Below are 14,136 nucleotides of genomic sequence, written 5' to 3' on the forward strand. Positions count from 1 at the left end.
AAAAACGAAACTCTTTTCAGAATGTAGTAAACTAACACAGACCCCAAGAAGAAGGGATTATATTGTAGCGTCAAACTGAACAGGATTGTGGGGCTCTGTCTGTCTGTCTGTCTGTCTGTCTGTCTGCAGCTTTAATGAAACTAAACTCTTTTCAGAATGTAGTAAACTAACACAGACCCCAAGAAGAAGGGATTATATTGTAGCGTCAAACTGAACAGGATTGTGGGGCTCTGTCTGTCTGCCTGTCTGTCTGTCTGTCTGCAGCTTTAATGAAACTAAACTCTTTTCAGAATGTAGTAAACTAACACAGACCCCAAGAAGAAGGGATTATATTGTAGCGTCAAACTGAACAGGATTGTGGGGCTCTGTCTGTCTGTCTGTCTGTCTGTCTGTCTGTCTGCAGCTTTAATGAAACTAAACTCTTTTCAGAATGTAGTAAACTAACACAGACCCCAAGAAGAAGGGATTATATTGTAGCGTCAAACTGAACAGGATTGTGGGGCTCTGTCTGTCTGTCTGTCTGTCTGTCTGTCTGTCTGCAGCTTTAATGAAACTAAACTCTTTTCAGAATGTAGTAAACTAACACAGACCCCAAGAAGAAGGGATTATATTGTAGCGTCAAACTGAACAGGATTGTGGGGCTCTGTCTGTCTGCCTGTCTGTCTGTCTGTCTGCAGCTTTAATGAAACTAAACTCTTTTCAGAATGTAGTAAACTAACACAGACCCCAAGAAGAAGGGATTATATTGTAGCGTCAAACTGAACAGGATTGTGGGGCTCTGTCTGTCTGTCTGTCTGTCTGTCTGTCTGTCTGCAGCTTTAATGAAACTAAACTCTTTTCAGAATGTAGTAAACTAACACAGACCCCAAGAAGAAGGGATTATATTGTAGCGTCAAACTGAACAGGATTGTGGGGCTCTGTCTGTCTGTCTGTCTGTCTGTCTGTCAATTAAAATCAGCTTCAAACGAAAGCAGCTTAACGATCGCAGCTATTATTATTATTATTATTATTATTATTATTATTATTGATGGATCTAAAATATCAATACAAATTCAAGTGAGACGTACAGGAGGTGTTCACCTAATTCTAACAGGGCTGGGAAATCAGACTCCTGTTGCACAGCAGTGTCACCCAGTCCAGGTTTTACTACCAGCTTGATCAGCCCCAGTGTGTCTAGCTAACAAGCTCAGGTGTGTCTTATTATTAAACTCCCAGTGAAACCAGGACTGGATCACACTGCTGTGCAGCGGGAGCCTCATTCCCAGCCCTGTTAGGACGTTTATTAAAGAAGAAAAAAAAACACTTAAACTATAATATTATAATACAGAAATAAGCACGCTTTTAAATAAAAATAAATAAAGTCAGTTTACTTAACGGTTGAATATGTAAAAACGACGGCAGGTTTGTTTACAGTCGGGCAAACGTGTTTGTGCACAACCAAACTATGTAAATAAATAGTTGTTAAAATCATTTTTTTTATTTATTTATAACACGGTTGTAATTGTAGCTTACCTGTTCTTGTTATTTTTAATATTATTACGGCGTTTTATTGTGTTGTTTTCAGTCAAACTCGGCGCTTCCGTCTCAAGAGCGTCGCCTCGCAGTCACGCTGATAATTCCCTTTCCGGTAACATCTGTCAGAGAGGCCGACCTTCCTTCCTTCCTTCCTGTCCCGCCGTCCAGCCAATCACCGCTCCCGGTCGCCAGGGTTGCATTCTGGGAATTGTAGTTTTATTTAACGACGTTGTTTACAAACGCGATTGGTGACGTTTCCTACCCTCCCAAAGACACTACAGCAAAGATGCATATTCATTATATATATAATCTATACTGCTTGATCACTGTTTAAGACTTCTGCAGCTCGTTTGCAGCTGTGGGGTCCAGTGGTTAAAAGAAAGGGCTTGTAACCAGGAGGTCCCCGGTTCAAATCCCACCTCAGCCACTGACTCATTGTGTGACCCTGAGCAAGTCACTTCACCTCCTTGTGCTCCGTCTTTCGGGTGAGACGTAGTTGTAAGTGACTCTGCAGCTGATGCATAGTTCACACACCCTAGTCTCTGTAAGTCGCCTTGGATAAAGGCGTCTGCTAAATAAACAAATAATAATACACCTTTTTTTTATACAGAAGTGTGTGCTAGACATGGCAGGCGCTTCTATTATTTTGTCCCGCGATTTAATGATTTCTGATTACCTCTCTCCTTCTTTCTCTTTCTCTCTCCGCCTAACGTTTTGATATCGAAGGTATTTTTTTTAAGTGTGTGCTAGATATGTTAGGAGTTTCTATTATTTTGTCCAGTGATTTGTACTTTCTGTCCATCTCTACGTTGTTTCTCTCCCTCTCTCTCTCTCTCTTATTCTTTCTCACTCATTCTTAATCTGTCTAGCGTTTTTGGTTTGAAAAAGTGTGTGCTAGACACGGCAGGTGTTCCTATTTTTCTGTCCAGCTCGTGTTTTGTGCAGCTACTTTCCCACTCTCTCTCTGTCACTCTCCCTCTCTCTCTTCCTTTCTCTCTCTCTCCTCTCTCTCTCTCTCTGTCACTCTCCCTCTCTCTCTTCCTTTCTCTCTCTCTCTCCTCTCTCTCTCCCCTCTCTCTCTTCCTTTCCCTCTCTCTCTCTCCCCTCTCTCTGTCACTCTCCCCCTTTCTCTCTCCCCCTTTCTCTCTCTCTCTCCTCTTTCCCCCTCACTCTCTTTCTCTCTCTCTCCTCTCTCTCCCCTCTCTCTTCCTTTCCCTCTCTCTCTCCCCCTCTCTCTCTCTGTCACTCTCCCTCCTCTCTCTCCCCTCTCTCTCTTCCTTTCTCTCTCTCTCCCCTCTCTCTCTTCCTTTCTCTCTCTCTCCTCTTTCCACCTCTCTCTTCCTTTCTCTCTCTCCCCCCTCTCTCTCTGTCACTCTCCCCCCTTTCTCTCTCCCCCTTTCTCTCTCCTCTTTCCCCCCTCTCTCTCTCTCTTCCTTTCTCTCTCCCCCTTTCTCTCTCTCTCCTCTTTCCCCCTCTCTCTCTCTCTGTCACTCTCCCTCCCTCTCTCTTCTCTCTCCCCCTTTCCCTCTCTCTTCCTTTCTCTCTCTCTCCCCCTCTCTCTTCCTTTCTCTCTCTCTCTCTCCCCCTCTCTCTCTTTTTCTCTCTCTCGTTTAGTTATTGCAGTGGGGAAGTCAGTGTGTGCTAGACACGGCAGGTGTTCCTATTTTTCTGTCCAGCCCGTGTTGTCGTGCCGCGGTCTGTACGTCACCGGTGACGCGATGTTGTGGTTTCTAAGACCTTCAGTGAAGACGGAGGGAGACGCAGAGAGAGAGACACGAAATCTCAAACCACTTTCTCTAATATAGAAACCGTCTTAGCAACTGAAAATTATCAATAGACAAATATATACGTTTAAATATTTATATGTATGTTTATATATAGATCTGTCTAGTTTTATTTGGTGCGCATGCTGTCCATAATAACACACACAATGACGTAATCGCTATCCAAAACAATAGAGTCTGCCCGTTCACTATATTATTATTATTATTATTATTATTATTATTATTAATAAATATAATATCGAATATGTTATTTTAAATCGTGTTTCTTTTTTCCATATCTCTAATAGAATAACATTATCGTACGTAAATATATTTATTATTATTTTTTATTTCAAATTGTTTTTGGTTTTTTTAATTAATAATGTAATGTTTAATGATATAGATGCCGGGATATAGCATAACAACAGTATATCCTGATCTATAGTGGGTGACGCAAATCGTCTATTAAAATTATACCTAATTCTACATTACAGCCTTGTAGCGGGTAAAACGTGCGCGTTGCAAGAACGTACATATTTTTTTTTAAAAAATAGACAAATATATACGTTTAAATATTTATATGTATGTTTATATATAGATCTATGTCTAGTTTTATTTGGTGCGCATGCTGTCCATAATAACACACACAATGACGTAATCGCTATCCAAAACAATAGAGTCTGGCCGTTCACTATATTATTATTATTATTATTATTATTATTATTATTATTATTATTATTATTATGGAGAACGGACTGACATCTTTCTCATTTGAAGAAAAAACACGATGCCGTTTCGTCACCTCGACTTGTTTTATTCGTGTTATTACCGCTGTGTAAAATAAAAATCAATTAAAATACATAGTAAATAAATAAATAAAAAAAAATAAGTCCTGGCACGTGAGAAAAACAAACAAACAAACAAACAAACAAACAAACAAAAGCTGACGTACGCAAACGGAAGCTCCGCCGCCTGTGAGACCGTCGCTGAGGTGAGTTGGCCGCGCTTTGTGTTCATCTGGACTGAGGCGCTACGGTAAGACCTGGTAATAACACAACACGACGCGATATGAGAGAGAGAGATAGTGATAAATGCTTTACCAGACCTCTCTGTGCTTTACAATGCTTCCCTATGCTTTACCAGACCTCTCTGTGCTTTACAATGCTTCCCTATGCTTTACCAGACCTCTCTGTGCTTTACAATGCTTCCCTATGCTTTACCACACCTCTCTGTGCTTTACAATGCTTCCCTATGCTTTACCACACCTCTCTGTGCTTTACAATGCTTCCCTATGCTTTACCAGACCTCTCTGTGCTTTACAATGCTTCCTTATGCTTTACCAGACCTCTCTGTGCTTTACAATGCTTCCCTATGCTTTACCAGACCTCTCTGTGCTTTACAATGCTTCCCTGTGCTTTACCAGACCTCTCTGTGCTTTACAATGCTTCCCTATGCTTTACCAGACCTCTCTGTGCTTTACAATGCTTCCCTATGCTTTACCACACCTCTCTGTGCTTTACAATGCTTCCCTATGCTTTACCAGACCTCTCTGTGCTTTACAATGCTTCCCTATGCTTTACCAGACCTCTCTGTGCTTTACAATGCTTCCCTATGCTTTACCAGACCTCTCTGTGCTTTACAATGCTTCCCTATGCTTTACCACACCTCTCTGTGCTTTACAATGCTTCCCTATGCTTTACCAGACCTCTCTGTGCTTTACAATGCTTCCCTATGCTTTACCAGACCTCTCTGTGCTTTACAATGCTTCCCTATGCTTTACCACACCTCTCTGTGCTTTACAATGCTTTCCTATGCTTTACCAGACCTCTCTGTGCTTTACAATGCTTCCCTATGCTTTACCGGACCTCTCTGTGCTTTACAATGCTTCCCTATGCTTTACCGGACCTCTCTGTGCTTTACAATGCTTCCCTATGCTTTACCAGACCTCTCTGTGCTTTACAATGCTTCCCTATGCTTTACCACACCTCTCTGTGCTTTACAATGCTTCCCTATGCTTTACCAGACCTCTCTGTGCTTTACAATGCTTCCCTATGCTTTACCAGACCTCTCTGTGCTTTACAATGCTTCCCTATGCTTTACCACACCTCTCTGTGCTTTACAATGGTTCCCTATGCTTTACCACACCTCTCTGTGCTTTACAATGCTTCCCTATGCTTTACCAGACCTCTCTGTGCTTTACAATGCTTTCCTATGCTTTACCACACCTCTCTGTGCTTTACAATGCTTCCCTGTGCTTTACCAGACCTCTCTGTGCTTTACAATGCTTCCCTATGCTTTACCACACCTCTCTGTGCTTTACAATGCTTCCCTATGCTTTACCAGACCTCTCTGTGCTTTACAATGCTTCCCTATGCTTTACCAGACCTCTCTGTGCTTTACAATGCTTCCCTATGCTTTACCAGACCTCTCTGTCCTTTACAATGCTTCACTATGCTTTACCAGACCTCTCTGTGCTTTACAATGCTTCCCTATGCTTTACCAGACCTCTCTGTCCTTTACAATGCTTCACTATGCTTTACCAGACCTCTCTGTGCTTTACAATGCTTCCCTATGCTTTACCAGACCTCTCTGTCCTTTACAATGCTTCCCTGTGCTTTACCAGACCTCTCTGTGCTTTACAATGCTTCCCTATGCTTTACCAGACCTCTCTGTGCTTTACAATGCTTCCCTATGCTTTACCACACCTCTCTGTGCTTTACAATGCTTCCCTATGCTTTACCAGACCTCTCTGTGCTTTACAATGCTTCCCTATGCTTTACCAGACCTCTCTGTGCTTTACAATGCTTCCCTATGCTTTACCACACCTCTCTGTGCTTTACAATGCTTCCCTATGCTTTACCAGACCTCTCTGTGCTTTACAATGCTTCCCTATGCTTTACCACACCTCTCTGTGCTTTACAATGCTTCCCTATGCTTTACCAGACCTCTCTGTGCTTTACAATGCTTCCCTATGCTTTACCACACCTCTCTGTGCTTTACAATGCTTCCCTATGCTTTACCAGACCTCTCTGTGCTTTACAATGCTTCCCTATGCTTTACCAAACCAAAACGCTTTTAGTTCAGGGTACCAGCAGCGAAAACAAAAGCACAATAAAGAAAATTTAAAAAAAATACAAGATACATCAAGTACATTATTTTTAGAAAGTGTTTAACACGAGCGGCCGTGCTTACCCCTCAGCGCGCCGCGCGTTTTCATTCTGCGTCATATTCCACGTGAATTTACACTTCTGTGTAATAATAATAATAATAATAATAATAATAATAATAATAATAATAATAATAATACTCGGTGATTTCGTAGCTGTTCAGTTCTGGCGGGATTCAGCCCACGCTGAGCGGCGAGAATCGGAACCGACCGAGTTAAACAAACCACACTAACAACGTCAATATACACAGCCTGACGCGGCGAGCAGAGAGAGAGAGAGAGAGAGAGAGAGAGAGAGAGAGAGAGAGAGAGAGAGAGAGAGAGAGAGAGAGAGAGAGAGAGAGAGAGAGAGAGAGAGAGAGAGAGAGAGAGAGAGAGAGAGAAATGGCAAAACGTAGATTTATTTTCAATGATTTATTATTATTATTATTATTATTATTATTATTATTATTATTATTATTATTATTATTATTATTATAAAATGACGCACTCCGCATATAACACACTGTGTCGCGTGAACGAATTAGCCACAAATCAGACACCCCGGAATGTCTTGAAACTCGCTAGCTGCTTAAAAATAGTTTTTTTTTCCTTGTTTGTTTGTTTTGTTTTTTAAGACAATACTAAGACTGAGAGGATGACTTTTTAAATAACCATTAATTAAGTATTGAAATGGTTTAATTAGTCTGATTAATTATTTAACAGAGAGTCCCGGTTTGGAGGTTTGAAAATCTGATCACGCTACATACTGCTGGAATGACAACAGTAATCCAGTGAATTGACATGTTAAAAAGTCTCTCCTCTGTTTGATCCCTCTCTCTCTCTCTCTCTCTCTGTGTCTCTCTCCTCTTTTTCTGTTTCTGTCTCCTTTGTTTCTTTCTCTGTCTCTCCCCCTTTCCTCTCTCTCCTTTTTCTCTTTATCCCTCTCTCCTCTTTCTCTATCTCTCTCTCCCCCTCTCTCTCCTTTTTCTCTTATCCCTCTCTCCCCCTGTCTCCTTTCTTTCTCTTTATCCCTCTCCTCTTTCTCTCTGTCTCTCTCCTCTTTTTCTGTTTTCTGTCTCCTGTTTCTTTCTTTCTCCCCCCTTTCCTCTCTCTCCTTTTTCTCTTTATCCCTCTCCTCTTTCTCTATCTCTCTCTCCCCCTCTCTCTCCTTTTTCTCTTTATCCCTCTCTCCTCTTTCTCTATCTCTCTCTCCCCCTCTCTCTCCTTTTTCTCTTTATCCCTCTCTCCTCTTTCTGTTTCTCTCTTCTTTTTCTGTTTCTCTGTCTCCTTTGTTTCTTTCTCTGTCTCTCCCCTCTTTCCCCTCTCTCCTTTTTCTCTTTATCCCTCTCTCCTCTTTCTCTCTCTATGTTTCTCTCTCCTCTTTTTCTGTTTCTCTGTCTCCTCTTTGTTTCTTTCTCGGTCTCTCCCCCTTTCCCCTCTCTCCTTTTTCTCTTTATCCCTCTCTCCTCTTTCTCTCTCTCTCCCCCTCTCCTTTCTTTCTCTTTATCCCTCTCTCTCTCCTCTTTCTCTCTCTCTCAATTCAATTGACTGTGCTTTATTGGCACGACATATTTACAGGTACAGTATTTCCAAAGCTTTTACAAATAAACAAACAGGCAAATAAGAATATAGTTTGAACAACATAAGCATTATTATTCTTCTTCTTCTTCTTCTTCTTCTTCTTCTTCTTCTTCTTCTTCTTCTTCTTCTTCTTATTATTATTATTATTATTATAATTATTATTATTATTATTATTATTATTATTATTATTATTATTATTATTATTCTTCTTCTTCTTCTTCTTCTTCTTCTTCTTCTTCTTCTTCTTCTTATTATTATTATTATTATTATTATAATTATTATTATTATTATTATTATTATTATTATTATTATTGTTGTTGTTGTTGTTGTTGTTATGTTTTACGTAGTAAAATGTATAGTCTTTTGATCCCGGTCTGGACTGTGTGTTCAGCTGTGCTGTGGTCTCTCAGTCTGGACTGTGTGTTCAGCTGTGCTGTGGTCTCTCTCAGTCTGGACTGTGTGTTCAGCTGTGCTGTGGTCTCTCAGTCTGGACTGTGTGTTCAGCTGTGCTGTGGTCTCTCTCAGTCTGGACTGTGTGTTCAGCTGTGCTGTGGTCTCTCTCAGTCTGGACTGTGTGTTCAGCTGTGCTGTGGTCTCTCAGTCTGGACTGTGTGTTCAGCTGTGCTGTGGTCTCTCTCAGTCTGGACTGTGTGTTCAGCTGTGCTGTGGTCTCTCCCAGTCTGGACTGTGTGTTCAGCTGTGCTGTGGTCTCTCCCGGTCTGGACTGTGTGTTCAGCTGTGCTGTGGTCTCTCCCAGTCTGGACTGTGTGTTCAGCTGTGCTGTGGTCTCTCTCAGTCTGGACTGTGTGTTCAGCTGTGCTGTGGTCTCTCCCAGTCTGGACTGTGTGTTCAGCTGTGCTGTGGTCTCTCAGTCTGGACTGTGTGTTCAGCTGTGCTGTGGTCTCTCAGTCTGGACTGTGTGTTCAGCTGTGCTGTGGTCTCTCCCAGTCTGGACTGTGTGTTCAGCTGTGCTGTGGTCTCTCTCAGTCTGGACTGTGTGTTCAGCTGTGCTGTGGTCTCTCTCAGTCTGGACTGTGTGTTCAGCTGTGCTGTGGTCTCTCTCAGTCTGGACTGTGTGTTCAGCTGTGCTGTGGTCTCTCTCAGTCTGGACTGTGTGTTCAGCTGTGCTGTGGTCTCTCTCAGTCTGGACTGTGTGTTCAGCTGTGCTGTGGTCTCTCAGTCTGGACTGTGTGTTCAGCTGTGCTGTGGTCTCTCTCAGTCTGGACTGTGTGTTCAGCTGTGCTGTGGTCTCTCTCAGTCTGGACTGTGTGTTCAGCTGTGCTGTGGTCTCTCCCAGTCTGGACTGTGTGTTCAGCTGTGCTGTGGTCTCTCTCAGTCTGGACTGTGTGTTCAGCTGTGCTGTGGTCTCAGTCTGGACTGTGTGTTCAGCTGTGCTGTGGTCTCTCTCAGTCTGGACTGTGTGTTCAGCTGTGCTGTGGTCTCTCCCTGTCTGGACTGTGTGTTCAGCTGTGCTGTGGTCTCTCCCAGTCTGGACTGTGTGTTCAGCTGTGCTGTGGTCTCTCCCGGTCTGGACTGTGTGTTCAGCTGTGCTGTGGTCTCTCCCTGTCTGGACTGTGTGTTCAGCTGTGCTGTGGTCTCTCTCAGTCTGGACTGTGTGTTCAGCTGTGCTGTGGTCTCAGTCTGGACTGTGTGTTCAGCTGTGCTGTGGTCTCTCTCAGTCTGGACTGTGTGTTCAGCTGTGCTGTGGTCTCTCCCTGTCTGGACTGTGTGTTCAGCTGTGCTGTGGTCTCTCCCAGTCTGGACTGTGTGTTCAGCTGTGCTGTGGTCTCTCCCGGTCTGGACTGTGTGTTCAGCTGTGCTGTGGTCTCTCCCTGTCTGGACTGTGTGTTCAGCTGTGCTGTGGTCTCTCTCAGTCTGGACTGTGTGTTCAGCTGTGCTGTGGTCTCTCTCAGTCTGGACTGTGTGTTCAGCTGTGCTGTGGTCTCTCCCAGTCTGGACTGTGTGTTCAGCTGTGCTGTGGTCTCTCCCGGTCTGGACTGTGTGTTCAGCTGTGCTGTGGTCTCTCCCTGTCTGGACTGTGTGTTCAGCTGTGGGAGGTCGGGGAGCGGTCTGGTGAGCCGGGACGTGTCTCTGACCCGTGTGTCTCTGACCCGTGTGTCTCTGACCCGTGTGTCTCTGACCCGTGTGTCTCTGGTGCTGTTCTGTCTCCATGTCTCCCGATGCTCTTCGCCCGCTGCTGCTGCTGCTGCTGCGCTTCTCTGGGTTTCCATGCTTGTCTGTGTCGACTGATTGTGTTCACTGAGCCTGTACACTGTACTCTCTCTCTCCTTCCCTCTCCTCTCCCTCTCTCTCGCCATTTCTCTTCTCCCCTCTCCTCTTCTCTCCTCTCCCCTCCCTCTCCTCTTTCTCTTTTTCATTCTTTTTCTTTCTAAACCAGTTTCTCTTTTTCTCTCTTCTTTCTTTCTCTCTCCTCTCCTCTCTCCCTTCATCTCCTCTCTCCCTGTTTATCTTTCTTTCTCTTTCTCTCTCAACCACTGTTTCTCTTTCTTTCTTTTCTTTCTTTCTTTCTCTCTCCCCCCTCTCCCCCTCTCCTCTCTCCTCTCCCCCCTCTCCCCCTCCCTGCCACCCTCTCTCTCTGTCTCTCCTCCTCTCTTCTCTCCTCTCCTCCTCTCCTCTCTCTCTCCTTTCTTTTTCTTTCTCTCTCCTCTCCTCTTTCTTTCTCTCCTCTCCCCCTCTCCTCTCCTCTCCCCTCTCCTCTCCCCCTCTCCTCTCTCCCCTCTCTCCCCCTCCCTGCCACCCTCTCTCTCTCTGTCTCTCCTCTCCTCTCCCCCTCTCCTCTCCTCCTCTCCTCTCCCCTCTCTCTCTCTTCTCCAGGTGTGTAGAGCCGGGGGTTGGGGGTTCCCTCCCCCCTGCTCCTCAGATTCCGTCACCACGGCGACTACTTTCAGGACACTTCTAGGGACTTGCTTTTCGTGTCAGCGGCTGTGCGGCGTGTGCACCGCGCCCCAAACCCCGCAGCCCCCCCCCGCCAACCCCCCCGACCCCGACCGCGATCGCACCCGTCGACACCCGTCCGGCGTCCTCGGCAGCGCTCGTCACGCTGCCCACGGCAACCAGCGCCGCAGCGGCTGCCATGGCGGTGCTAACCTGGGCAACAGCAGCAGCGCCGCAGCGCCCTCTGGCGGCTCGTTGGTGGAACAGCAGGGCTCCTCCAGCCAGCACAGCAACCGGACTTTCCGGTCGTATCTGCCGGCTGGTGTTCGGACCTACAGCTGCGTGCACTGCCGGGCACACTTAGCTGACCACCAGCACCTCATTTCAAAGGTACGTTTAATATCACTAGACTGGACTGGAATTACATTGTAACTGCAGTTTAATATCACTAGACTGGACTGGAATTACATTGTAACTGCAGTTTAATATCACTAGACTAGACTGGAATTACATTGTAACTGCAGTTTAATATCACTAGACTAGACTGGAATTACATTGTAACTGCAGTTTAATATCACTAGACTGGACTGGAATTACATTGTAACTGCAGTTTAATATCACTAGACTGGACTGGAATTACATTGTAACTGCAGTTTAATATCACTAGACTGGACTGGAATTACATTGTAACTGCAGTTTAATATCACTAGACTAGACTGGACTGGAATTACATTGTAACTGCAGTTTAATATCACTAGACTGGACTGGAATTACATTGTAACTGCAGTTTAATATCACTAGACTAGACTGGACTGGAATTACATTGTAACTGCAGTTTAATATCACTAGACTGGACTGGAATTACATTGTAACTGCAGTTTAATATCACTAGACTGGACTGGAATTACATTGTAACTGCAGTTTAATATCACTAGACTTCCTGTTTTTCTATCCACAGTCTTTCCAAGGAAGTCAAGGCAGAGCGTACCTGTTTGAATCAGTGTAGGTACCAGAGAGAGAGAGAGAGAGAGACAGAGAGAGAAAGAGAGAGAGAGAGAGAGAGAGAGAGAGAGAGAGAGAGAGAGAGAGCATGCTGGGTTGCAGTGTGGAAGGCTGTGGGTTTGAAGACCTCAGTGGATTGAGGCGACAGAATGGATTTTAAAGATGGTCAGCACTCCTTTAAAGGGAGGGGCCAGTGATCATGTTAATAAAGCTAATAAGAGGTGAGAGAATGGATTTTAAAGCTGGTCAGCGCTGGTGTAAATGTCATGTCTCTTGACAGGGTGAATGTGGGGTGCGGCCCGGCAGAGGAGAGGGTGCTCTTGACAGGTCTGCATGCCGTCGCTGACATCTACTGTGAGAACTGCAAGACCACGCTGGGCTGGAAATACGTGAGTCTGCGTGGAATACAGTGACAGCGTGGTCAAGCACAGAGAGGTGTGGTAAAGCATAGGGGAGCATTGTAAAGCACAGAGAGGTCTGGTAAAGCATAGGGAAGCATTGTAAAGCACAGAGAGGTGTGGTAAAGCATAGGGAAGCATTGTAAAGCACAGAGAGGTGTTGTAAAGCATAGGGAAGCATTGTAAAGCACAGAGAGGTCTGGTAAAGCATAGGGAAGCATTGTAAAGCACAGAGAGGTCTGGTAAAGCATAGGGAAGCATTGTAAAGCACAGAGAGGTCTGGTAAAGCATAGGGAAGCATTGTAAAGCACAGAGAGGTCTGGTAAAGCATAGGGCAGCATTGTAAAGCACAGAGAGGTGTTGTAAAGCATAGGGAAGCATTGTAAAGCACAGAGAGGTCTGGTAAAGCATAGGGAAGCATTGTAAAGCACAGAGAGGTCTGGTAAAGCATAGGGAAGCATTGTAAAGCACAGAGAGGTCTGGTAAAGCATAGGGAAGCATTGTAAAGCACAGAGAGGTCTGGTAAAGCATAGGGAAGCATTGTAAAGCACAGAGAGGTGTTGTAAAGCATAGGGAAGCATTGTAAAGCACAGAGAGGTCTGGTAAAGCATAGGGAAGCATTGTAAAGCACAGAGAGGTCTGGTAAAGCATAGGGAAGCATTGTAAAGCACAGAGAGGTCTGGTAAAGCATAGGGAAGCATTGTAAAGCACAGAGAGGTCTGGTAAAGCATAGGGCAGCATTGTAAAGCACAGAGAAGCAGATTTAATAGCGAAGTGATCATTTTGATCCTTTTTTTTTACAGGAACACGCTTTTGAAATGACCCAGAAATACAAGGAAGGCAAATATATAATCGAGCTGGCACACATGCTGAAGGAAAACTACTGGGACTGAAACAGACTGCAACATCAACAGCTTCAAACAGGACTGCTGTCTGTCCTCCTCACTAGACTAACAGCACGGTCCTGTCCACCGCCCTGTCCCTGTCTCTCATGGGACAGGACTAGTGTCTGTCCCCCTCACTAAACTAACATACCTGCTGTCCAGTCGACACACGTCTTGTATCATAAAATTAATATCACTTAACATTTACTAATAAAATATGATAAAGAAAAATGTCTACTTCTGTGTCACATTATATATATATTTATAGATAGATAGATAGATAGGTAGAGAGAGATAGAGAGAGAGAGAGATAGATAGATATAATGTATAAAATACATCTTAATTAAAATCCTGGGACTAAACCAATGCTTTAAAATCCATTCTCTCACCTCTTATTAGCTTTATTAACATGATCACCGGCCCCTCCCTTTAAAGGAGCGCTGACCATCTTTAAAATCCATTCTCTCACCTCTTATTAGCTTTATTAACATGATCACCGGCCCCTCCCTTTAAAGGAGCGCTGACCATCTTTAAAATCCATTCTCTCACCTCTTATTAGCTTTATTAACATGATCACCGGCCCCTCCCTTTAAAGGAGCGCTGACCATCTTTAAAATCCATTCTCTCACCTCTTATTAGCTTTATTAACATGATCACCGGCCCCTCCCTTTACAGGAGCGCTGACCATCTTTAAAATCCATTCTCTCACCTCTTATTAGCTTTATTAACACGATCACCGGCCCCTCCCTTTAAAGGAGCGCTGACCATCTTTAAAATCCATTCTCTCCCCTCTTATTAGCTTTATTAACACGATCACCGGCCCCTCCCTTTAAAGGAGCGCTGACCATCTTTAAAATCCATTCTCTCACCTCTTATTAGCTTTATTAACTTGATAAAATCAAATAATAATAATAATAATAATAATAATAATAATAATAATAATACATTTG

At 44.1% G+C, this 14,136-nt stretch overlaps 1 protein-coding gene across 1 annotated transcript; it reads left to right on the forward strand.

Moving 5' to 3' along the window:
* Positions 1 to 10,407: 10,407 nt before the first annotated feature.
* Positions 10,408 to 13,394, forward strand: LOC131734212 (proline-rich protein 36-like; the record flags this gene model as incomplete). The annotated part of the gene is made up of 4 exons (XM_059021292.1): positions 10,408 to 11,292; positions 11,861 to 11,904; positions 12,185 to 12,293; positions 13,106 to 13,394. Coding segments are annotated over 4 exons (1,128 nt in total), but the record flags the coding sequence as incomplete, so codon positions are not given.
* Positions 13,395 to 14,136: the final 742 nt, after the last annotated feature.

This window comes from Acipenser ruthenus, unplaced genomic scaffold, assembly GCF_902713425.1.
Source record: "Acipenser ruthenus unplaced genomic scaffold, fAciRut3.2 maternal haplotype, whole genome shotgun sequence".
Lineage (NCBI taxonomy): Eukaryota > Metazoa > Chordata > Actinopteri > Acipenseriformes > Acipenseridae > Acipenser > Acipenser ruthenus.